Raw genomic sequence first — 24,916 nt, 5'->3', positions numbered from 1 at the left:
GCAGATACAAACAAGTATTATTGTTAGACCCATCTATTGTATTGGCATTTCTACGGCTGCTTCGTATTAATAATTTAGCTTTCATCAAAAACACTCTATATGCTCATAGACGAGGTTTTACCGTATACAATTTATTCATTTCTGGCCAAGTCAGACGTGAGATTATTGTGTGGTGGAATTGAAACAATATATAAAAACAGCGGAATAACGAAATTTACTCAACTCCAGCGGGAATAACGCGCAAAAAGCAGGCGAATTTATTAATGCTCGTGAGGGCTTTCAGATAAACTTTTAGATTAAGATGGTCTTTATTATAACGTACGTTTATAGCTTGATACATGTATTCATAATATACATTTCATCTTGTCAAAACCAAAAGTTATTTAGTGACCTGACAGTTTCGACCATCTTGGGCGATGGCCATCTTCAGAGTGATGTTTTTCTCTCAAACTTCTGTTTACCAACAGAGGAAATGCGTGCTATTCAAGATCTCAAGAAGGATGAATCTATACTCGTTCAACCAGCAGACAAAGGTAAAGCTACGGTGCTTATGGATACAGCTGAATATGAGGACAAAATTCATGCAATGTTATCGGATGAGCGTACAGATGAACTGTTGCCATCTGATCCCACTCAACGCTACAAAAGAGACTTGGTAGCCATACTTAGTAAGTTGAAAATAGACAAATATCAATATGATCTTCTGTTACCTACGGCGGAGAACATACCGCGAATCTATAACACGCCAAAACTACACAAACCCGGTAATAAAGTGAGACCGATAGTAGACTATACAGGGACCATAGGCTATCAAACATCGAGAGCCTTAGCGGACATTCGGTCGCCTTTGGTGGGAGGAACTGAACACCATGTCACCAATTTCAAGGATTTAGCAGAAAGTCTAGCAGAAGTCATGATAGAGGTAGGAGAAATCTTTAACTCGCATGACGTCGTCTCCCTTTTAAAAAAACGCCAATCGACGAATCGCTTAATGTTATCGCGGAAAAATATACAAGCGGCGATTTGCGTAAAAAAACCTTGGTTTTAATGCTAATTATTGCATTTTCTAGGGAAGTCTGATTATCTTTATAAAATAGCCGAGTGGGCGGGTTTTCGCTGAAATATTTTGTTTGTAAAGACTGAAGCTTCCTATGTATAAAGGAATATATGAATATTAACTACATAACATGTAGAACGATTCGTGATACCCAATTGTGGCACAGTTGGTGTTGTTTAGTAGGGGAGAATTTTATTTCTATTTTATATACGTCAAAATATTTTTTTAAATTTAGTGAAAATAATTAGCTCAAAAAATGATGAAAAATCTATGTAATTTTTACTTAAAACTCCGATAAAGATTACTGTATCGTTTTTATGGTAACCTAATCTTCCATTTTCTAAAAACATCTTAGTATGCGAAAATCTTGAATAAACTGGGGGAAACCCCGGGGATACATGGAACGGACCGATAAACCATGCACGATGCAGTCAAGATCGATATTATGTATTGTTGTATTTCTATTCTATACCCGAGAAATGTTGCAGTTGCCTCTAGCCTATATGTTTAAAATTCAATCTGGCTACCAACAAATCATGCGGTCCAATGGATTAGCGCGCTGGACTTGGGGATTCTGTATGTAGCTGCGGCGTGGGTGCGAGGCCCACCTCTGCCAAACTGAAATTCACTTTATTTAAATTTCATATTTGGGAAATGGGATTGGGTGAATTTAGGTATGGCGAAAGGAGGAGTGACCCAACAAAATCATGCGATTAATTGGAAAGATGCCCAAGTACTTGAGAAGGAATGTAATTCGGGAGCCCACCGTATCAGAGAAGCCATCTGGATAAGGAAGAGAGCACCGAACACAATGAACAGAGACGAGGGGTCCATTATCTTAGTCACGTATACGACCCACGTCTGGGCGCTGGTGCGCCCTCTGTTGGTAAACAGAAGAAGAAGAAAAAAATATCACTCTGAAGATGGCCATCTCCCAAGATGGTCGAAACTGTCAGGTCAGTAAATACCAAGATGAAATGTATATTATGAGTTTCTACAAACCTAATGAACCTCTTCAAGAATTGATACATCCGCATAGGTTAATGATTTTAAAGACGATTTCGAAGTCGGTGCAGTAATATTTAATATAATTTACTCAGTCGCAAACTGATATAACGTACGTTTATAGGTTAAGACATTTATGTGCACGTAGTATAATGATTTCAAAGACGATTACAAAGTTGGTGGAGTAACATTATGCATTTAGTTTACTTTTGCAATATTATAACGTATATTTATAGAGTAATATATGTGTATTTGCGTAGTTAGTACATGGTTTCTTGAAGTACATTTTAGCATTTGTCTTTAGTGAAACCAATGTTTTTGGCATCCTTACACCTCAAATTATAAAATAGGATCGGTTCAATTTATCGCTATGTTTATTTGTCTTATCATGCTGTAATATATCTTAAATTGCTCCTCTAATCGCTGGGAAAGTAACACACACTACGGTGCTTAGTTCCGTAGTTCAGTTCAGTAGGTCAAATGTCAAATATCTCGCACAGGGGATTACTTCAATCGTACACTGTATCAAATTACCCCTCCCGGCAAACAAAATAGGAACATGTTTTGTTTGAGAAATGTATAACCTCAGAATCTCTGCTCAGAATCTGTAGATATTAAGGGTCAAAGGTTACACTTGTACACATTCCAATTGGACTTTGGCTGCATTAATTGCGAAGGAGGACATGACAATAAAAACTGCACCAATGTTGTGAATTACGGTAGGTGTAATTATATTTGATATTGCTAATGTTTATGGGAGCGATTTGAGACCAGTTTCGAAAAAATAGGAATATGTTTAAACTTTGACCTCTGTGTATGAAATTTTTTGACATTTGGCCTATTCAATTTTATTCATAACCCCTGAACAATATGATAATTGACTTTGTTTTATTTAAAGCGATGAGAGGAGCAATTTGAGACACGTTACAACGTGATGGGGCCATTATAAAGTTTTGGCCCCATTTTAACCTTCGACTCATCCCAAATGCATAAAATCATACAGTAAATGATTTGACGATTTCGAAGTTGGTGCAGAAACATAATTATTTGTGCTATTTTTTAATCTATTCTAAAATTAATTAATTAATTAATTAATATTTATCAGATTATTAAGTCCATTCATAATATAATTTACTCCGTCAAAACCACGTGGGTTAGATTAATTTCATTTGTTATGTTTAAGAGACCAAGTTGATGTACAATGATAGTTTATCCCATCCACAGGTGACGAGCCTTTTCATTGAATCCAAAGGAGAGAAATATATAGACTCCTTGAAGTGAAGAAAACACAATAGCAATCCACCAGATGGCTTCAACATCTGCAGCACTTGCAAACAACATCACAACCCAACAAAGCCCCAGAACTGATGAAACCTGGATCAAAATGGTGAGACAAAAGACAAAAATATTTACTTTTATGTATTAAAATATGAACTCACATTCATGACAACTTCCAGGCTATGCTTAAAGCGCTGCACGCTACCCTTTGCTTAGGGTGGTACTGCTCTTACTGCATAATTCGGTGAAAAGCTGTTTGTACTTTTCTCCATATCTTGGCAGGGCTGTCGCCATGGGGGTGTGGGGATGCGACTCCACCCTGGCGATCCCTAAAAAAGGTAAAAGAGAGAAAGGAAGAGAGAAAGAAAGGGAGAAGGAGGGGAGAGGGAGGGAGAGAGAAAGAGGGAAAGAGAGGGAGAGGGATTGGGAGATGGAGAGGAGAGGTGGAAGGAGGCGAGGGCACGTACATTGCATGAGAGTGAGGGGAAAAATCATAAGTTCGTAATATAGTCCCCTGGGCATTGTGTCGGTATATTGGGCTTACAATGATGTTGGCCAGGCGCGTTGAGGTGATGCAGACAAAGAAGTAATGATTTTCCAAGATCGACAAAATATGAGCACATCCCATCACCTCCCCACACCCGCGCGGCCACGCCCATCATCATAGGCGTAGATCTCGGGAGGATGGAGGATAAAGCCTTCCAATATTTTGCGAGGGGGATAGTCCATAAAATTATCCCCTCCCCCTGTATGTGGGTTTCTGACCAAATTAACCTCTTATTTGGCCATTTTAGCCACAAAAGTGTCAATTCCACTTATGCTCCATATTTGACCAGTTTAGCTTCAATATGGAAAACCTAAACCTATTCTGTCGCCAAAAGGTGGTGCTGGATCCACTATACTTCAAGATTTTTTTCCAACCCCAATGTCAAAAAGAAATGTACGCCACTGTTTATCAGCACCAATTGATATTAGCCATAGGGCAGGGTAGCAAGTCACTCCCTCCCCTGCTCAGTCGACAGATATGTTGTGACAAAATTTACGATTTGCATCTTCCTTGTGGTGTATTTTTAGACACAAGTTTAACTCTGTTTTTGCCCATTTAGTGTCAAATTTCCACCCGCTACGCCCGCATCTATCTCGGTAAAGCTATTCTATTCAATATGGAAAACTTTTTCTCGCGTTTCTCTTGCATTTATAACATAACTTATTCTGTCGCCAAAAGGTGCTTGATTCACTATGCTTCAAAGAATCTTTTTCCAACCCCATGCCTCTCAATGTCAAAAAGAAATATACGCCACTGTTCATCAGCACCAATTGATAGATACGGCACGATTTAGGGTGTAAAAAAAATCGAATCTTTTTTTTCTACAGCCTCACATTTCTATACAACTAAAAGACTGTTGCCTCACAAAACAATCAATAAAAAAGCAGAAAATATATTAAATACATCAATGTAATTATGCAGCATTGGAAATGGTTGCGACATTGTAACCAGTATTATACAGGGTGTAACAATAAAATTTGTACAATTTTGAAAATAGAATGACACAAGTCGTCGGCTGTATTCCATAGTGGCGTATAGTGATTTTTGGTCATATTTTTGAAAATTGGCACATATGTTTTTAATGATGTTCTCTTTCATTTTTTCTAAGTCTCATCAATCATAATTAGCTAATTAATTAGTAATTAATTAATTAAATGTGGCGTATAGTTACAAAGTGACATTTTTGTATTCCATAGTGGCGTATCGACCATACGCCACTTTTTATACACATTTTATAATTATGAAATATCGGCAAAATGAAAAACATCGTATGTCATAGTGGCGTACGCGTATCGGACCTATACGCCACTATGGAATACGAACGACGAAATGTAACGCCATAGGGATTACACGGCGACCGAGGTGGCGTACGGTTAACGTAAGGTTAGGGTATTGCGTTTTGTTCGTTTTCCATAGTGACGTATAGTTTTATTGTCAGTTTGCCAGCAATAGTATGTATTTATTTCTTTTGAAAAATATATAACAATAAAATCTATTTAGTTTACTACAGAAATTTCACATCATTTACAAAATATAATGAATGTCTGATTTACACAACTCGATTTTAAATTGGCATTTCTTCAAACCCGATTTTCTCGAAAAGTTGTTTATTCGCGGCGCCCCACTATACGCCACTATGGAATACGGACGACGAAGTGTGCCGCTTATATTTTGGTTTGATATTTATATATCTGTCAAGATAATTTTTGTAGCCATCAGATAAGCTTTGTTCCAATAAAATCGGTGGCTTACAAGTGAAGATATGGCCAATTATGTAACCTAGTCTTAAAACCGCTTGGGCCACTTTTGTCTAAGTGTTACAAAAGTGACTGAATAGAGTTGAACCATGGACCAGTTGGACAGTGCTCTTGTGATAGGTAGTTTTAAACAATGGGGTTTTCGAATTGGTAGAAATGATTACATAATTGAGTTTTCGGAAATCACAACTAAGCACTGACATAACGACCTCATTTACTAGAAATCGTGGGTGCAGCTCAACAACTTCAACACCAATTCACGTTGGAAGAGCGTATTTTATCCCTTTTTATGGTTGTGACATTCGGTAACACATGGAGTCAACCAGAAACCATAAGATTGTTTACGGCTCATTTTCTAAACTCACGCCTCCCATCAAGGCATACAATTACATATAACTGTGAGAAGTATGTAGCATTTGTTAACAGAAATACTGGCAATAGTGGTCGCCCTAGAAAAGCTACAAGCCCAGCTGAACAAAGTTCAAAATTTTATTGTTTTGGATGCAAAACTGTTCTCAGTTTTACCAATGATAAATTATCTCAGGGTTATGAGAAATTACTTTATTTATAAGATTAATTGAAAGAACTTTCATGACTTCATTTATAGATTTTAAAGAAGTATCATAATTATAGTTTATGTTAAATATACATGTAAGTACAACACTACTTATAATTCTTTTGTGTCAGTTCTTTAATGTTTAATGCATGATTTAGCATATATACGCGGTTCAAACTTGATATGCGCAAACATTGCAAAAGTGGCCCAACACGTTTTCTAGACAATTTAATTAATCGGACATAACTTTTGAACCCAAACTAGTAAAGAACTCAACTAAACGTCTTCTTTTAGCCAAGATATTACTGATTGTATTGCATATAACATTTGTGCCATAACTCTTTTAGTTTTTTCCTGAGAAGTCAAAATGCAATTGTATAACTTTTATTGTTACACCCTGTAAATCATAACAAAGACTGGAGGGAAATATAGTCCAGTTTCGATAAGCAAAAAGGTTTTAATGCCCAACCTAAATACATAGACCACTCACAAAATAATAGAAAACATAACATTAAGATTTTTTTCTTTTTCCTAAAAACGATCGCCTCACAATACAATATAAAATAAAAGATAGCCACTCACAAAGTAATAGAAAACATAACATTTAGATTTTGTTTCTCTCTCCTAAAATTGACTGCCTCACAAAACAATATAAAACAAAGAAAACTATTCACAAAATAATAGAAAACATAACATTAAGATTTTTTCTTTCCTAAAACGATCGCCTCACAAAACAATATAAAACAAAAGATATCCACTCACAAAATATTAGAAAACATAACAAATAGTGGTTTTTTACTCTTTCCTAAAAATTAGTGATCGCTTCACAAAACAATATAAAACAAAAGAAATCCAATCACAAATAATACAAAACATAATATAGTGGGGTTTTTTTTATCTCTCTTGCAAATGATCGCCTCACAAAACAATATACAAGAAAAGAAATCCAATCACAAAATAATAGAAAACATAACATAGTAGTTTTTTGTATCTCTCTGCAAATGATCGCATCACAAAACAATATGAAACAAAAGAAATCAAATCACAAAATAATACAAAACATAAAACAGTGGTTTTTTTTTGTCTCTCCTGCAAATGATCGCCTCACAAAACAATATAAAACAAAAGAAATCCAATCACAAAATAATACAAAACATAACATAGTGGGGTTTTTTACCTCTCCTGCAAATGATCGCCTCACAAAACAATATAAAACAAATGAAATCCAATCACAAAATAATACAAAACTTAACATAGTGGGTTTTTTTACCTCTTCTGCAAATGATCGCCTCACAAAACAATATAAAACAAAAGAAATCCAATCACAAAATAATACAAAACATAACAGTGGTTTTTTTTAAATCTCTCCTGCAAATGATCGCATCACAAAACAATATAAAACAAAAGAAATCCAATCACAAAATAATAAAAAACATAACATAGTGTTTTTATCTCTCCTGCAAATGATCGGATTTCTTTTCTTTTATATTGTTTTGTGAGGCGATCATTTGCAGGAGAGATAAGAAAAAACCACCATGTTATGTTTTGTTTTATTTTGTGATTGGATTTCTTTTGTTTTATATTGTTTTGTAAGGCGATCGTTTGCAGAAGAGGTAAAAACCCACTATGTTATGTTTTGTATTATTTGCAAGAAAAATAAAAAACCCACTATTTTATGTTTTGTATCATATTGTTTTGTATCACAAAATAATACAAAACATAACATATTGTTATTTTTATCTCTCCTGCAAGTGATCGCCTCACAAAACAATATAAAACAAAAGAAATCCAATCACAAAATAATAGAAAACATAAAATAGTGTTTTTTTATCTCTCCTGCAAATGATCGCCTCACAAAACAAGATAAAACAAAACAAATCAAATCACAAAATAATACAAAATATAACATAGTGGTTTTTTTTTAATCTCTCCTACAAGTGATCGCCTCACAAAACAATATAAAACAAAGGAAATCCAATCACAAAATAATACAAAACATAACATAGTGGGTTTTTTACCTCTTCTGCAAATGATTGCCTCACAAAACAATATAAAACAAAAGAAATCCAATCACAAAATAATACAAAACATAACAGTGGTTTTTTATCTCTCCTGCAAATGATCGCATCACAAAACAATATAAAACAAAAGAAATCCAATCACAAAATAATAAAAAACATAACATAGTGTTGTTATCTCTCCTGCAAATGATCGGATTTCTTTTCTTTTATATTGTTTCGTGAGGCGATCATTTGCAGGAGAGATAAGATAAAAATTCCCTTTAAAAGGGAAAGCCAGCCTCAATGTAGAAGAGGTCTTGTAATTAGTTTTGGTCAATGTGAAAGGCATTTTAGGATCACGCTTACATCTACATGACAGTCCACCAAACCATCAACGATGAGAACATGCACACTGAAACAGCAGAAAACATTAATTCCTAATCTCATGTCAACTCTTTTAATTCATTACATGTACTCCAAATTGTTCTGGTCTGTTTGTTTTGTTGTTGTTGTTGTTGTTGTTGTCGTTGGGTTTTTTGTCTTTTCAGCTTTTTACCCACGATATCTCAATTTCCAATTTTGTAATACCAGAACTTACGAACTCAATATCTTCGCTTAGGAATGTCCGATTTCACTGCTTTCGATATATACACTGCCGGTTTGAGTTAACTTACATGTACATTTTATTTTAAAATAACTTTATTAATTCGCAATGTATAGTTTAAGCCTACTATATTATAATAGATAGTGGCCAGCACATTTATAAAGGACTGGTTACTCACTACAATCTTCACTCTTAAACTGTGTTTTTCTGAATGTGCTGATCATGTTGATTGCTAGTCGGAAACTCCTGCGAAGCTATGGACATGGCATCTTACATACTCCATTCTATAACAGTCTGCCTAGTGCCTTGTGTGTTTTCTCTTCAATCATTTTGTTGAATGTAATTTTATGAATCAAATAGTTATGTGTCATTTTATTTATAATAAAGAAGTTATTAAATTAATAAAGTAAGACAATTTATTTATCTATAAGTGCATGTCAAATGGGGTACATTGTTCAATACTATATGCATAAATTATGCCCATATTATAGCTAGGCCCTAAAAACTTTATTTTGCATCGGATTTTTCCGTTGAAAAGACAAAACTGATGTTTATGATAGCAACCATTTCATCAATAACATTTTGAGTCATTTTTATCCATAAAACGACACAGGATATGATGGATAACTACTTTCACATCAATATGGTCCATATGATCACAGATTGTTGAGAATCTGTGATATGATCCGGGGATATGATGAAGATTTTGATTCTATAGATCTGTTATCAACATGATATCACGCTGTTCAGTGGTCAAGGAGTAAGGACCCCGGTCAAGGACACTGATATGACATCATAGGTGATGTCAGATTTTCTTCTGCTGACCATATGATGCTATATATATTAACTATTATTGTTACATTTAGGCCTTTAAACTTTTAAAGTCATAATTAATTAGTTCAAACATAACTTTGGTAATACTCACTCGTTTTCGTTCGTTGAAACGGCAAAACATACTTACTTTTCCTAACAAATCGAATTAAAATATTTAAAAAAAATTTAACCACAAAAAGTAAAAAAAAATCATTCCAATACCACTAAAATATAATCTCTTGAGTAAACTGACCCCAAACCTGAAACAGGTACCAGCCCCTGAATGGGCTGGCGAAAAAAAACACTATGTTATGTTTTGCTTTATTTTGTAATCACAAAATAATACAAAACATAACATATTGTTATTTTTATCTCTCCTGCAAGTGATCGCCTCACAAAACAATATAAAACAAAAGAAATCCAATCACAAAATAATACAAAACATAACATAGTGGGTTTTTATCTCTCCTGCAAATGATCGCCTCACAAAACAATATAAAACAAAAGAAATCCAATCACAAAATAATAGAAAACATAACATAGTGGTTTTTTTTGTATCTCTCCTGCAAATGGTCGCATCACAAAACAAGATAAAACAAAACAAATCAAATCACAAAATAATACAAAATATAACATAGTGGTTTTTTTTTATCTCTCCTACAAGTGATCGCCTCACAAAACAATATAAAACAAAGGAAATCCAATCACAAAATAGTACAAAACATAACATAGTGTGTTTTTTTACCTCTTCTGCAAATGATCGCCTCACAAAACAATATAAAACAAAAGAAATCCAATCACAAAATAATACAAAACATAACAGTGGTATTTTTTTAATATCTCCTGCAAATGATCGCATCACAAAACAATATAAAACAAAAGAAATCCAATCACAAAATAATAAAAAACATAACATAGTGTTGTTATCTCTCCTGCAAATGATCGGATTTCTTTTTTTATATTGTTTTGTGAGGCGATAATTTGCAGGAGAGATAAAAAACCACTATGTTATGTTTTGCTATTATTTTGTAATCACAAAATAATACAAAACATAACATATTGTTATTTTTATCTCTCCTGCAAGTGATCGCCTCACAAAACAATATAAAACAAAAGAAATCCAATCACAAAATAATACAAAACATAACATAGTGGGTTTTTTTTTATCTCTCCTGCAAATGATCGCCTCACAAAACAATATAAAACAAAAGAAATCCAATCACAAAATAACAGAAAACATAACATAGTGGTTTTTTTGTATCTCTCCTGCAAATGGTCGCATCACAAAACAATATAAAACAAAAGAAATCAAATCACAAAATAATACAAAACATAACATAGTGGGTTTTTTTATCTCTCCTGCAAATGATCGCCTCACAAAACAATATAAAACAAAAGAAATCCAATCACAAAATAATAGAAAACATAACATAGTGGTTTTTTGTATCTCTCCTGCAAATGGTCGCATCACAAAACAATATGAAACAAAAGAAATCCAATCACAAAATAATAGAATACATAAAAATGTGGAGAGACTGTAGAGGGCGGTAATGTGAGTGCGGCACAAAATCCGCACACAGAAATTACACCCTAAATCGTGCCATAGCTGCCAATTGATATTAGCCATAGGGCAGGGTAGTCACTCCCGTCCCCTGCTCAGTCGACAGATGTTGTGAAAAAATGTATGATTTGCATCTTCCTTTTGGTCTATTTAAGACACAAATTTAACCCAGTTTGGTGTATTTAGTACTTAAATACCGCGCATTATCTCGGTAAAGCCATTCTATGAGTATATCTACGAGACGTGCCCTTGGATATTCCTTTTTGTTTGATCTTGAACTTGAATAATGTATCTCAAAAACGAGATTTATATTCCATCCTTTCTATAATGTAAATCATAAATAATATGGTAATCAATCCTGTTACATCACTTCTTCTACTTCAAATGTCGAAAGACGAGTAAACGGGAATCATTTTCGTGGATTGTTTAACTTTGTGTATTAAAAACTTGTTGCCACAATTATGAGAAGCTATAAGATGTGATATGGAATTAAGTCTTGAGATTACTTCTTACCTTGCCAAACAGTACAAACTCTCTCCATTCATTTTCATTTTTTGACTTCTGTTGCATTACGTTTGATCGCTGTCTGGCTTTACGAAGCTGAATTAGTGTAAAGGTGACCATTATGATATTGGTAACTAGGCAGAGACATACTGGTATTCCAAATGCAAGCAGATTCACATTACCTACACGAAGCCAGCATGTAGTGTTGTCGTAGACCTGGACGGCCAAACTTGGTGGCAGACATTCGCAGAAATGTAGGATTACCGACAGTGCGACAATAAGCAGTGGTAGTCCCCAACCTAGCAGCTGCTGCAAGAGGCGAGACGTTAAACCCACGTCAGATGTATCCGTATAATTCAATGCAAACTTGTGGAGCAGAATCGCACCTAAGATGGTTGTCCACATGAACGTAGCCAGCCAATAGTAATGAGTTATAGCGCCAAATATAACGCAGTGTGTGTCCGATAGGGGTACAGTTTTTGAAAACACTGTAAATACTTGAGCCTTAAAAAGCGCAACGACAAGTGATATGATTCCGTATCCAAACATATTATTTCGAAGTTGCTTGAATCGCGTGTACGTAACAAGAGTTCCCAGAGACCCACAAAGCGAGAAACAAGTGGTAACCAAATTAACAATATCAAGTGGCTTCAAGAAAAGCGAATATGGCGTTTTCTTTTTGACCTCATCTGGTATTGAATCAATGCAAACTTGTGCCTTTCCATCAGGTAACTGCAAGAAGTCACCTTTCCTAATGTCCTGCTTCCTGTAGACCAAAACTGTCTTGTTAATGTCAACAATATATTCGTGTTTCTCCAGTGTAATGAAAACGCATTCAAGAAAGTTACGCACTTCTTTGCCACATACAAGCATCATCTTATTTGGCTGAAACAGATCACGAGTCTCTAGTCCGAAGCTTTCGTAGTAGATAATTGATTTTGAAACTATGTATATATCTTTGGTAACGTGATATAGCACATTTTGTCGTTGTGTAGTTGAGCTATCCCAAAATTCAAACGGAGTCCCTGAATACCAGCTATCTCTGCATGCATGTGTCGCATTAATGGAGCGTTTATCGCAAGATATGAATGCTTGTACTTCAGTAACACCGCAAAAGTACTTCTCTTGTTTAATGAACTCCGGTTGTATTTTTTCTTCAATCTTCTGCAGGAGCTCAAAACTGTATGTGTTACTAAATGTTAATACTGTCCACTTTATTCCAATGTCTTCAAACTCCATATGAGCGTAATCTAACATAATCTGTTTTCCGATATCTAAATTGGCTATTTTGTCTTTGACACAGGTACTGATGTAATTCAATGATTGACCTTTGAAGAAAATCATCATTTTTTGATTAATGCAATTCCAGTTGTTGGTAGTAGGTAAATTGGTATCGTTATTTAAAACACACTGTCCAAAATAAGACACAGAAAATCCAGGTCTACATGATACCTTGCGGCATAATTGCGTAGTCGGATCACGAAATTCACCCAATAGGCATGGGGTGTCTGGTGCTGGTGTTGTTGTTACTGCAGAGTAAGATCTGAATTTCCAACTGTTTGGAGATATGCCCATAGGAAAATAGCATTTTTCTTTTATGTAGTCCATTGGACGGTCTTCAAACTCTAATTCAAGCAAATCGTCGACAACGCATCGGCTACAATGATGATTTTTAAATATTCGGCAATCTTTGAAACCAACGTATAGCACACAAATGCATCGTAAAAGGAGATAGGATCTGCATGAGTTGACCAAGGATGAATTTGACAACGGGGTACAAGGATCAGCATAACACCACCGGATGCGATTGCCTACCACTGCGTCATTCTCTGAAATACGTAAAAATGTACCTCCAATGTTAAGTGATGATTCAAAACAATCCCGCGAGTCTAAAGGTATTTCATTCCAAGCGTGTATCATATTGAGTTCACGGTAATGACAAATAGCACAGAAAATGTTGCGAAAGTTGTAACCAAACTCGTCAAAAACAGGCATTCCGTCAGCCTGATTCACACATTGGAATATAATGAAAGATTCCTTCCATGACGATGGACAAGTTGAAACCAATTGCAGGCTGATACGAGGAGCATAAAGGTCCTGTGAAAGTAACCCATGATGTAATCCACGTTGTCTAAGAGCGAAGATAGAATGGCACTTGTATGATATGGGGTTAATCCAATGTTCTGATGTTATGTTTGCAGAAACTGCTGTAGGACAAACAGAGTTATAATCTACACAACAATCTCCCAATTGTAGGCATTCGATATCACATCGGCATGAATGGTGGTCATCATGGTTACATCGCCCATCACAACTCTCCGTGTACTCTCCAATAGTAGTCTGTATTCCAAATACATCATCACTTACACCTGAATCAAGAGAAACGATAAAGCAAATAATTTAAAAAAAATAAAGACGAGATTAACAATAATGGATCGATTAGAAGCGCAGGATCTAATTCCAATCTCGTGTCTCGGTTCATTGAAGGTCGCGGCGGCTTTAGACTTGTGTTCCGCAAGTCTCTTTTCCAACTTCCTGCCCGACTCTCTGATGTATGTGGCGTGACAATCTGAACATGTAATTTTGTAGACTGTTCCCGACTGTTTCAACTTATCTATCTTGTCTTTCGGGGAGACTAAGGTCTGACGTAATGTTTGATGTGGTTTAAATGCAATTGGAACACCTGGTGTGTTGGACGCTCTACGCAATTGTTCAGATGTGCTTTCATTGTAAGGCAAGGTGACAGTGAAAGCCCTACTCGCGGACTCGGACACAGTTTCCTGTGAGATGGATATATCTTTCTTTTCGCAAGCGCGTCCAATCTTTGTATCCACAACTACAGAACGCTGAATTAATGTACGATACCTCCTCTTCCTTATCCGAAAGATCCGTCACTATTTCACTTCTGTGAATCAGCGTTCTGACCACACTTTGTGTTCCAGAGGGTGGTACGACTCAAAACTCAGATATTGGTCAGTGTGCGTAGGTTTTCTGAAGATTTTAATCTTCACACTGCCGTTGCTAACCCGCACGATTAGAGTATCGAGGAAAGGAAGTTGCCCGTCTTTCTCTTCCTTCCTGGTAAATTGAATGTTCTTATCCTGCTTATTGATGTGATTCGTAAATTCTTCCACGCATGAGGTCTTTAGCACACAGAATGTATCGTCGACATATCGAAGAAAAAACCGCGGTGGCTTCGGTGACGTCATCAAGTGTGATATCCACTACATATGAGTCTGCAATTCTATGTATCTATTATATTTTAAATGAGTAATCTATACACTCAGAACGATGGTCACCTGTTCTTTTGTTATGCATAGTCGCGCTAAAAGTCGATCGACACATGTTAAAATCAGCACAATTCACCTTTTTGCTATGAAATTAATTTTCTCGGTCAAATATAAAGCAATATTTTTTTCCTTCAGAAATGTCAGTTAAAAACATAGTGCTTGGATATACATTTAAAAAAAAAATCCTGGTGTTGAAATCAGGCATAATATTGTGTCTTTTAGTGTGATATATTTTATTTTTATAATAAAAGTTCGCCCGCGATTTTTTTTCGGATTTCATTTATTAGCGCTTCAAACCTTTAAATATAGTTTGTTTAAGAAAGATATTACCCACCTCTGTAAGGCATAATGAGAGAACTACATTGGTAATGTTGGTATGGTATTTAACCAGATTTACCAACTGTACAACCGGGGAAACGAAAGTTAAGCGCCTAAGTGCCACCCTACTTGAGGTCATAGCGAAATACAGCAGGATGACAGTCGGTTGCCTCCATTATCTGATTATTACAATACTTACTTTTGCTGCGGTAGAAATGACTCTGGACTAAGCCAAAGTTTGAACAGTTTCCCGGCGCTACAGTAACATCGGCACGATCGGAGTATCTAGATCCACCCCGAAGCAGAATTGCTACATCTGTTACACTGGAGTTACTACAACCCGTTTCGCACACGTTCAACTCATGCTGATAATATGAAAAACGTTCTTGAAAGTTTGTTGCACACAACTTGAACCAATGAGTTGATTGAGTTTGAACTTCAACGGCAAATAAACCACCCGATTGGTTATTTATTGGTATTAGGCGTACCTGCCAGTCTGTCATTCTGACCAGATCATTTTCACCTTTATATAAAATGTAAAATTGGTTAGAATGAGCATTATTTGCAGGCAGGTGTCGGATTCTTTTTTAGCATAATTATAGGCTGTTTAAAAGTTTGATTATAACGCAGAAAAATGGGCCAACATAATGGTTTACATATATGTGATGCGATCAAGCAAAATCAGTCGGAACTCGGCAATAATAAATTTAAAAGTTTGATTATAACGCAGAAAAATGGGCCAACATAATGGTTTACATATGGTGTTCATACTGTAGTGAATTTGCCTAAACTGGTGGATTTAAGGAGGTTGAATTTGAGATTTGTGTGGGGCAAAATGTTTGAATTAATGGCAACATTCCTCTGTTATGATCCAATTCATTGGGGTGTGAGTGGATAATTCCTTCAACTTTAAACCCCAATAAGTGGTCGTCAGAACTGAAACACGGTTGTTTGATGGGATCATTTATTAATTTTTCAAACAAAACATCATGTTGAAGGAATTGACATTGGAATTTACTAAGTAACTTGACGTTCATGTAAAACCAAATTTTAGGCTTAAACAGCTAAAGGTGATATCATGCTAATGTATATAGATGCTTTTGAGTCATTCTCAAGTTTAATTTCCCCTCTTTTATAGCATTTTTATAGCTTTTTCGGATATAAAATGTATCTATTAATGACAAAATTGGTGGCGCTATTTAGTTACTGGAAATTACTCTTTCAATAATTCCTTTTATTGTTTGATAAAATATGTTTATAAAATTGCCTTTTTTGCCGTTTGGTCTGTTCAATTTGCTTGTTTTAATCTCGAGATATGTATAGTTAACAACGAAAGGGTAAAATCACAATTGTGCCAGTTTTATTAGGGAAGAGGGATGTACGTACATGTTAATCAATGATAGTTGATGTTAGTGCGTCTAATGCACTTCCCCTTCGGGGCTCGTGCATTAGACGCCCGGTTAGACGCATCAAAATCAGCCCGCGTGCATTATTTTGCGTAACTTCTTTCCCAAAAAGTAAGACGCGTTCATTAACCTATAAGGGTGCAATATTTGTTAGTCTTTTAACATGTCTTGAGTGACAAAGAAAACAGTATTTACCATAATAAAATCATTGACATGCACATGTATTTAATTTTACAGCAGAATGTATTTATCTTTTAATATGTTTTAAGTGGAAAAAGAGAGAGAATCATTGTACCTGGATCATGATAAAACAGTAAAAACAGTAAAAACAATTTTATATTGAATTAAAGTTTTAACTTCAACACTACACTATTTTTCGCTCACCTGGAACGTTTTCACTAGTCCGACTAGCGTCTTCAGCAGATTGTGATGCTGTGTTGATATCTTGTCTACAGTCGGGATATCTCTCACTGATGACGTCATATGATTGACAGAATGACGTCATAGGATGTTACGATGTAGCGCCGCCCCCCTGGGCATCAGCAAGTTATCCCAAATAGGATCTATTTCTAGTCCTTGGTCACGATTTAGTCTCGGTTTTTGAGTCCTTATTTGGATGGCTTCAAGAATTATCTTTTTGCTCCCGTTCGAGCACCTTAACGTTTTCCCAATCAATCTGGTGACCATTAGATCTCACTACATGTTCTCTGACCACTGATTTAGAGCTGCCGGCAGTAGACTTGTGTTCACTAAGCCTTTTCTCAAGTTTCCTGGCAGACTCGCCGATATAACTCGCATCACAATCAGCACAGTCAATTTGATACACAATCCCAGATTGTTTAACGGGTTCTGTCTTGTCTTTAGGGGCTACAAGTGCACTCCTCAGTGTATTTTGAGGTTTGAAGGTGGTTGAAACTCCCGCAGTCCTGAACGCTCTGCGTAGCTTCTCAGAAAGACCTTCTATGTAAGGTAAGGTGACAAAACCTTTGTTAGCTGTTTCTGTGTCACGGTTCTGAGAAGAACTGTCTTTTTCTTTGGGCTGACCACGAAAGAAAGTCCAGTCTTGGTAACCGCAGTCCTTCAGCTCTTCACATGAGCAATCTCCTCTGCTTTATCTGTCGGGTCTGTGACGACGGTTTCCGCACGGTGGAGTAGCGTTGTAACAACACTGAGATTGTGCTCCAGTGGATGATGAGAGGTAAAGTTCAAATATTGCTCTGTGTGAGTAGGTTTTCTATAAACCTTGACTTTAAGAGTTCCGTCCGGCTGGCGACAAACCAAAGTGTCAAGGAAAGGAAGTTTACCGTCTTCCTCTTCCTCCCGCGTAAATTTGATGTTAGGATCAATGTTATTGATATGATCGGTAAATTCCTCGATATGCACAGTTTTTATGACCACGAAGGTATCATCCACATATCTCTTCCAAACACGCGGCGGGTGGGGGGCAGATGTTAGTGCCTGGCTTTCGAACTATTCCATATAGGCGTCAGCGGAAAGCGGACTGCAAGAACTTCCCATGGCACATCCATAGCGCTGAAGATAAAAAGTATCACGAAATACGCAATACGAGGTGTCAAGACAGAAGCTCAGACAGTCAAGCACTTGCTCAGGCTCAAGATTTTCAGCCTCACCTTTCTTCCAGCTGGTATCACTCCTTAAAAGTTCACCGACGACTTCAAGTGTCTTGTCAACAGGGATGGAAGTGAAAAGCGCTGACACATCAAATGATACAAGGGATTCATCCGATTCCAACTTCAAATCGCGAATATTTTCCACAATTGAGTATTGGTGATATGGTGATCAGTGTTGCTAATGAGAGGAGAGATGATCCTAGACACAAACCGCGCAAGTTCGTAAGTAACCGATCCGATGCTAGAAATGATCGGTCTGAGTGGGGCACCGGCTTTATGGATTTTAATTAAACCATAAAATTTTGGTACGTCACACACGGTAGGATACAACTTCCAATAAGTTCTAGAGTCAATGGCACCTTTCTCCTTGAGATCTTTCAATAATTTGATGAGTTTGGTTTGATATTTCTGTGTAGGGTCTTTCTTTAGCTTTTCATAAACATTCTCATCTTGTAGAAGAGCATTAGCATTCTCCTCATACGCTGTTGCGTCAATAACACAAGTGGCCCCGTTTCACCTCCTCCTGTTCGCGACCTTCGACCTGATTGATGGACTCGGTCACTCGCTTCCACGCTACTTCCGGTAATTCCCCGCGAAGTTTACCTTCAACAATACGATGTTTTTCCTTCAAAATATCCAATGTAAAATTGGTCTGACGAATACACTCGTTAAGTAATGATCTTTCTGCCCGCTTTATGATATTATCTGCACGATATCCTTTCATTACATATGATGGTAAAAGTAGATATTTAGGTGTTACCTGGCTATTAAAACAAGTCAGATTAAAACGCAGATGATTTCTAAATCGCGTTAGTTTGAGTGATGTTTTCTCATGTTCTCGTAGTAGACGAAGGCAATCACTGCCAAATTCGTGTAAAATATACGAGTGGATATTCATACGTAGTGGTAGATAAAATAAATTAAAGTTTTAACTTCAACACTACACTATTTTTCGCTCACCTGGAACGTTTTCACTAGTCCGACTAGCGTCTTCAGCAGATGGTGATGCTGTGTTGATATCTTGTCTACAATCGGGATATCTCTCACTGATGACGTCATATGATTGACAGAATGACGTCATAGGATGTTACGCTACACCACTACGTATGAATATCCACTCGTACAATTTTATATTGTTGTGTAATTGATGCATTCTTTTGATTTCACGAAGAAACCTTTGATAAACTTGATACTATCATTGATTTACATGAACAGCCCTCCTTCCTAGTACCCGCACTAGTAAATGTGGCACAATTGTGAATTTATCCTTTTGTTGTTAACTAAACATATCTCGAGATTGAAACAAGCAAATTGAAAGAACAAACGGTATTTGAGAGCTAAGACTACGCCCTTGACGTTGGTGTAAGCATCATGCCACAAAGGTATTTTCTAATTGCCAAAGAGGGCACTTTTCACTTGCACAATTTTTTTTGAGACAGGCTGTATAGCTTCAAATTTAAAGATGGCTACTTATGAATCGGTGGACGACCGGTCTAGCGCATTGGTACTACTATATAATACTGAAATTAGTTCGATAGCTTTGATAGCGGCAAGGTGTGGCATGGGTTCGAGGCCCTCCCCCGCCAAACTAGGTTCCTTTTTTGAAAAAAATAGATTTTAGGGAAATGGTGCTAGGTGAATTTATGTATGGCGTAGGGTGGTATACCTCTGATGGGCGACTTTAGCCCCTGCCTTGGACCAAGGCTAAGTGACATGTTGGCCTTATCATAGTGATAACAAATTGAATAGCTAGGAAAGTGACGCTTGTACTGCGGCACCATTTAATTTTCGCCCCAGGAAATGACGAAATGTGGGCATTTTGGGAAGTCGAGAAGCATTTAGCAGATAACAATGGGTGGCTATATTTGGATTTCATAACTCGGGAAATATGTTTTCACTCACGGCATATAACACCGGCATTGTCGCTCCTGCAGTCACAATATATAGTCACCGGGTGTTTAATACAGGAATCAAGAGTGTTTTTACAATTATCCGTTGCAGGATTGTAAATCACTTCCTTCTGTTCATCTATTGGGCCTTCATAAGGAATGGTGAGGGCCACCAATGCCCCATCGTATCCAAAATGTCTACATACAATATCTGCATGTTTATGATTCCAATTTTCAGTACAGATTCTACCCCAAGATATGCCATTGGAGACTTCTACGATGGCTGTTTTGGTTGCGTTGCCGATTAACCTCAACGGTATGGTATCATCTACAAAGAAATATGACAGCGTCCTATTAATTTAAACTCACGGACTATATAATAATACCAGCGATTTTTAAAATTCTTAATACAAATGATACGTTTTTTTCGCTTCTTTGAAATAAATCAAGATGTTACTTTACATGATCTTTCAAGACAAAGGGGTGCCGGTGTCTTTCAAACCATCTCAAGGATAAGCAACCAAAGGAAAACCAAAGTAACATCGTTTACGCAATGCAATTCAGTGTCAAGACAGTGGATGCGAAGAACTGTATATCAGCAACACGAAACAAACGCATGGAAAACGGACGCACTGATAAATTTTTACATAACGTTATGTAAGTATAGAACGTCATAATAGTTAAGTAAAACGTTTCCCAGAACCAGAGAAGATGAGAGGAACTATGTAATGTTTACCAAATTAATATGTAAAATTTTATATCAATGTTATGTCATTTAAATCAATGTTAATCAGTTCTACCCAAATTGATTAATATTATATAGTTCTGAGGTAAATTGTACTTATTATTATGAGGGTTTATACTTTCATAACGTTATGTAAACATTTCTTTCAGCTGTTCTTTGTGTGCATATACCAGCATAGACGAATCAGCACTGGTTGCGGAGATTGGCTGTCTATACGCATTTGGACATTTCCAAACATTCTGTTGACAACAAGGATGTTAAAATATTGGATAACCATACCCTGCGCCTCATGGAAGAACAGAGGATACCTTAAAACATCCACTGAATCATGCAAATCGTGTTAAATTTGCTGTTTTTGGCAGAGATATAGTATTTATAGCGTTGATCATGATAAGCTATGGAGCATTTCAACTTTCCACCTTATTTGGTGGGTAGAGGTCATTGAACTTCAAAATCAGAGCAAATTTTATTTTCGTCGTCTGTGTGGGCAAAATTAGACCTATGACGTCACCATGTTGCTCTTTGCCCATTACTGCATTAATGTACGTCAAAGATGAGTCAAAGTATACTCTTTCTGAATCCTTATTGCTAGAAAATTACGATGTTTGGGTTTAGAAAATGTTTAAGTAATTATGAACTTGACCCTCTGTGCAAAGTTTCAATGTCTTTTTCCATCTCAATGGGGTGTGGGTGGGGGTGATACAATGCATCCATAGCCTAAAATGATCAGCTCTAAATTTGCTATTTTTCTGCCACATATCTAACATATGTGACCTGGCAGCACAAACGAGCCGTAAATTCCCTAAATCGTCGTATTTAGGTCGTATTCATTGATAACTTAAGCTGGCCCGACATCCGTCTTATTTTGATAGTCAAAAACTAATCAATAATCCTATTGTTGAAGTGGATAATAAGCTTCTACCTTAGATGGCCGGCTATAGAACTTTTAATAGCTCTGGTCTTTGTTTGCTTTTCCTAAATCCTGTTCAAGTGGTGGGTTACCAGGCATTGTATTTTGTACAGGTATGCATAACCAACAATTAACAATGAGAGAACTTTCTTAAACCTCGTTGACTTGGGGATGATTTGAAATGACCGCCAATTATGACTGTTTGATATATATTGCCAGCAATGTGGAAAAAGAGACACATGTAAAAACGTAAAAAGCTATAATTTTGTTGAAGGAGCAAAGTTTAACAAACCATAACCCCGCTTCTGGATATCGTTTGAAGTCAAATGATATACCATTTTTAAGTTTATGATGTTTATTTTTAAACACGAAATAAAACAAAATTGACCGGGGAGGAATTTACGGCTCATTCGCCGTGGACGGTCACATATGGTCTCTTTAACATGATTTGCATGATTGTAGTGACAGTTTGCGGAAATGAATTGCACTTAAAGAAATCAACTTACTTGGAGAACATAGAATGTTCAGTGGGTGACATTGCTTTGTAAAATCAACGTTCTTGTATCGTGTTACTATTGGAAACGATGACATTGTAGGACTCTCATATTTATTGTTTAAGTAATATGATAACAAAGATTTATATCCGAGATATGAGCAAATATTATCTAACAGGCCGCTGCTTGCCCACTTCTCGTATGGTGTATGGCAGGTAGAGCTCCAATCGTCTTCATCTTCAAATCTATGTTCTACTTGTCCTCCATATTGGTTAGTGCCATTAACAAGACGCCATTTCCCTACCCTTGAATCCCCTATCGTAGAAAGGTAAACAAAAACATTTAAACTTTGATGACATAGCTTAAACTATGAAAGACGAGTTTACAATATACTGGTGTATGTATTATTTTTGTTAAGCGTCCATATTGAAATACCCTTACGACATTGCCTAAAATGACAAATTGTATCCTCATGAAGGGGGTTGCACCACCCCCTAAAGGTTTTTCATCCGTCACCACTCAAGCTAATCGTAGCTCCATCCATTTAAGTGATAACATTGTTACCGGGCATTGTTACTACAGCACCTTTGCCGGGCCCGGCCTGTATGTGGCTCAATCACAAACATGCACGTCAAAATGGCTCAGAAGTATCAAAGAGGGCATTTTATCATTGGATTCAAAACGGGGACTGCCCGTGCCCAATAATATGGATGTGTGTGGGTAATTTCTTCCTCATATAGATGCCCAATCTTTAATTCTTCGTGAGTCTAGGATTTTTCTTGTCTTACTTTAATCACTTATTCACTTAATTTTATTTCATACATATAAATCTCACCTGGAACGCAAGCAATGTAGACTACACCTTTTCTTCTACATTGTGCATTCATCCAAGAACCTGAAAGATATCTGTAATGAATCATTTCACTTGACAAGCTTCCATAACTATCGGGCGGATAGAGTTCACTCCATATGACAAAGCCAGATCCCTGGCCTTCCCAAGCATATATGAATGGATTGTTGGATTGATATCCAAGAGACTTGCAGATGTTCTTTATCCTAATTATAAAGATCGATTCGTCTCTGCAGATGTCTCCCCATGGTCCCGAATTCCTACGTATTTGAAGTCTTCCATAATAAGATGGCTCGGAATCATTATTTACAACTCTCCACTGAAAAGTATCTTGCTCTGTAATTATTGGAAAAGAACTTGATGGTTTACTGATGAATGGTGATACTACAAAATATTTAATGAAAGCATAATTCAATAAAAATACAACATCTAATATCACGGACATTTGTAATAAATCTAATAATTGTCCACTTCTGTCCTATCCATGTATTGCATTCTTGCGCGATCAAATTATGGCATCAGGGAACTTATTACTATCCGGGAAGGGCGTATTCCAAGGCGGTATATCAAATCTATAAGGCAAATTGACATAGGTCAGTTCTTCCAGCCGGTCATATGTGTCATTTTAGGCTCATTTTGTTTGCTATATACCTATATGATATTATCCACTTGTTGTATTACCTAGATATAAAAATACCTTTGTTAATATAAACTCCTCAACAAAGGTTTGGAAAGTTTTTTCAAGCATCTGTATTTCAGATTATTTGTGACATGTTCATATCGTGCTGCATAGCAATAGATAGCTACTTTACTCCGCTTTACAATGACACCTCATTTGAAACAATCACCATTTTTACGCCTGAGTACACGTCTTGTGAATGTAGTGGGTCTCAAACAGAATTAGCCGAATTAATCATTCTGTGCAGACGCTGCAATTTTTTTGCAACCTTCCAAGATGATAACGCCCCTCCCCCGAGCCAATGTAGGCAATGTGAGTAGGGTGAATGGAATGGCCTGCCATCAGACCAGACCTCAACCCGATTGAACATTTATGGGACCAGCTTGGTCGTGCTGTGGGTACCAGAGTAGCCAATGCAACAACATTGAATGACCTGCGACGAATCCTGGTTAAAAAATGGAATGCCATCACACAGAAACGTGTGACCAGGCTTGTGAGCAGCATGAGGAGAAGGTGCCAGGCTGCGTATGGATGGCTTTTCAACCCACTAATGAGGTTTAGTGACTGGTGTTGTTTGAGAACAGAATAATGGTCAATTTGGTACATTGTGTTTGAGACCCCACTACATTCATAAGACGTGTACTCAGCCGTTAAAAAGATGATTGTTTCAAATTTGGTGTCATTGTAAAGGGGAATAAAGTAGCTATTCATTGATATGCAACACGTTTAAACATGTCACAAATCATCTGAGATATTGATGCTTGAAAAAACTTTCCAAACTTTTGTTGAGGAGTTTATTTACAATTAATTAGTAAAACGATGTGATATGGGGGTGATTGTTGGGCCCGGGTATGCCCTATTATATGCTTGATAGAATCCGACCGTCTATCTCGTGTGATCATTAGTGTAATGAAGGGCTATTCATCGAGCGGTACCTTTTGTTCAGGACAAAAGGGTTCCACCAATAAATCGGTTACTGACAACGCTTTACACGGCAGGCTACTGTCAATAAGTGATCAAGA

The 24,916-nt window shown here is 36.7% G+C and overlaps 1 protein-coding gene across 1 annotated transcript; it reads left to right on the top strand.

The window, feature by feature from the left end:
• The first annotated feature begins 472 nt into the window (after positions 1-472).
• On the top strand, positions 473-3,343 carry LOC140166928 (uncharacterized). Its single transcript, XM_072190412.1, has 2 exons — positions 473-922; positions 3,287-3,343. The coding sequence occupies exons 1-2, from the start codon at positions 473-475 to the stop codon at positions 3,341-3,343; spliced, it is 507 nt and encodes a 168-aa protein (XP_072046513.1).
• Positions 3,344-24,916: the final 21,573 nt, after the last annotated feature.

Source organism: Amphiura filiformis, chromosome 12, assembly GCF_039555335.1.
Source record: "Amphiura filiformis chromosome 12, Afil_fr2py, whole genome shotgun sequence".
Taxonomy (NCBI): domain Eukaryota; kingdom Metazoa; phylum Echinodermata; class Ophiuroidea; order Amphilepidida; family Amphiuridae; genus Amphiura; species Amphiura filiformis.
This window is presented reverse-complemented; position numbering and strand designations above follow the sequence as displayed.

What these genes read in the sequence shown, in the direction of transcription:
- LOC140166928 (XM_072190412.1), top strand. Translation starts at nt 473, where the DNA reads ATGCGTGCTATTCAAGATCTCAAGAAGGATGAATCTATACTCGTTCAA. An exon ending in TAGCAGAAGTCATGATAGAG is followed by an intron (nt 923 to 3,286) that starts GTAGGAGAAATC and finishes TCCCATCCACAG; the next exon opens with GTGACGAGCCTTTTCATTGA.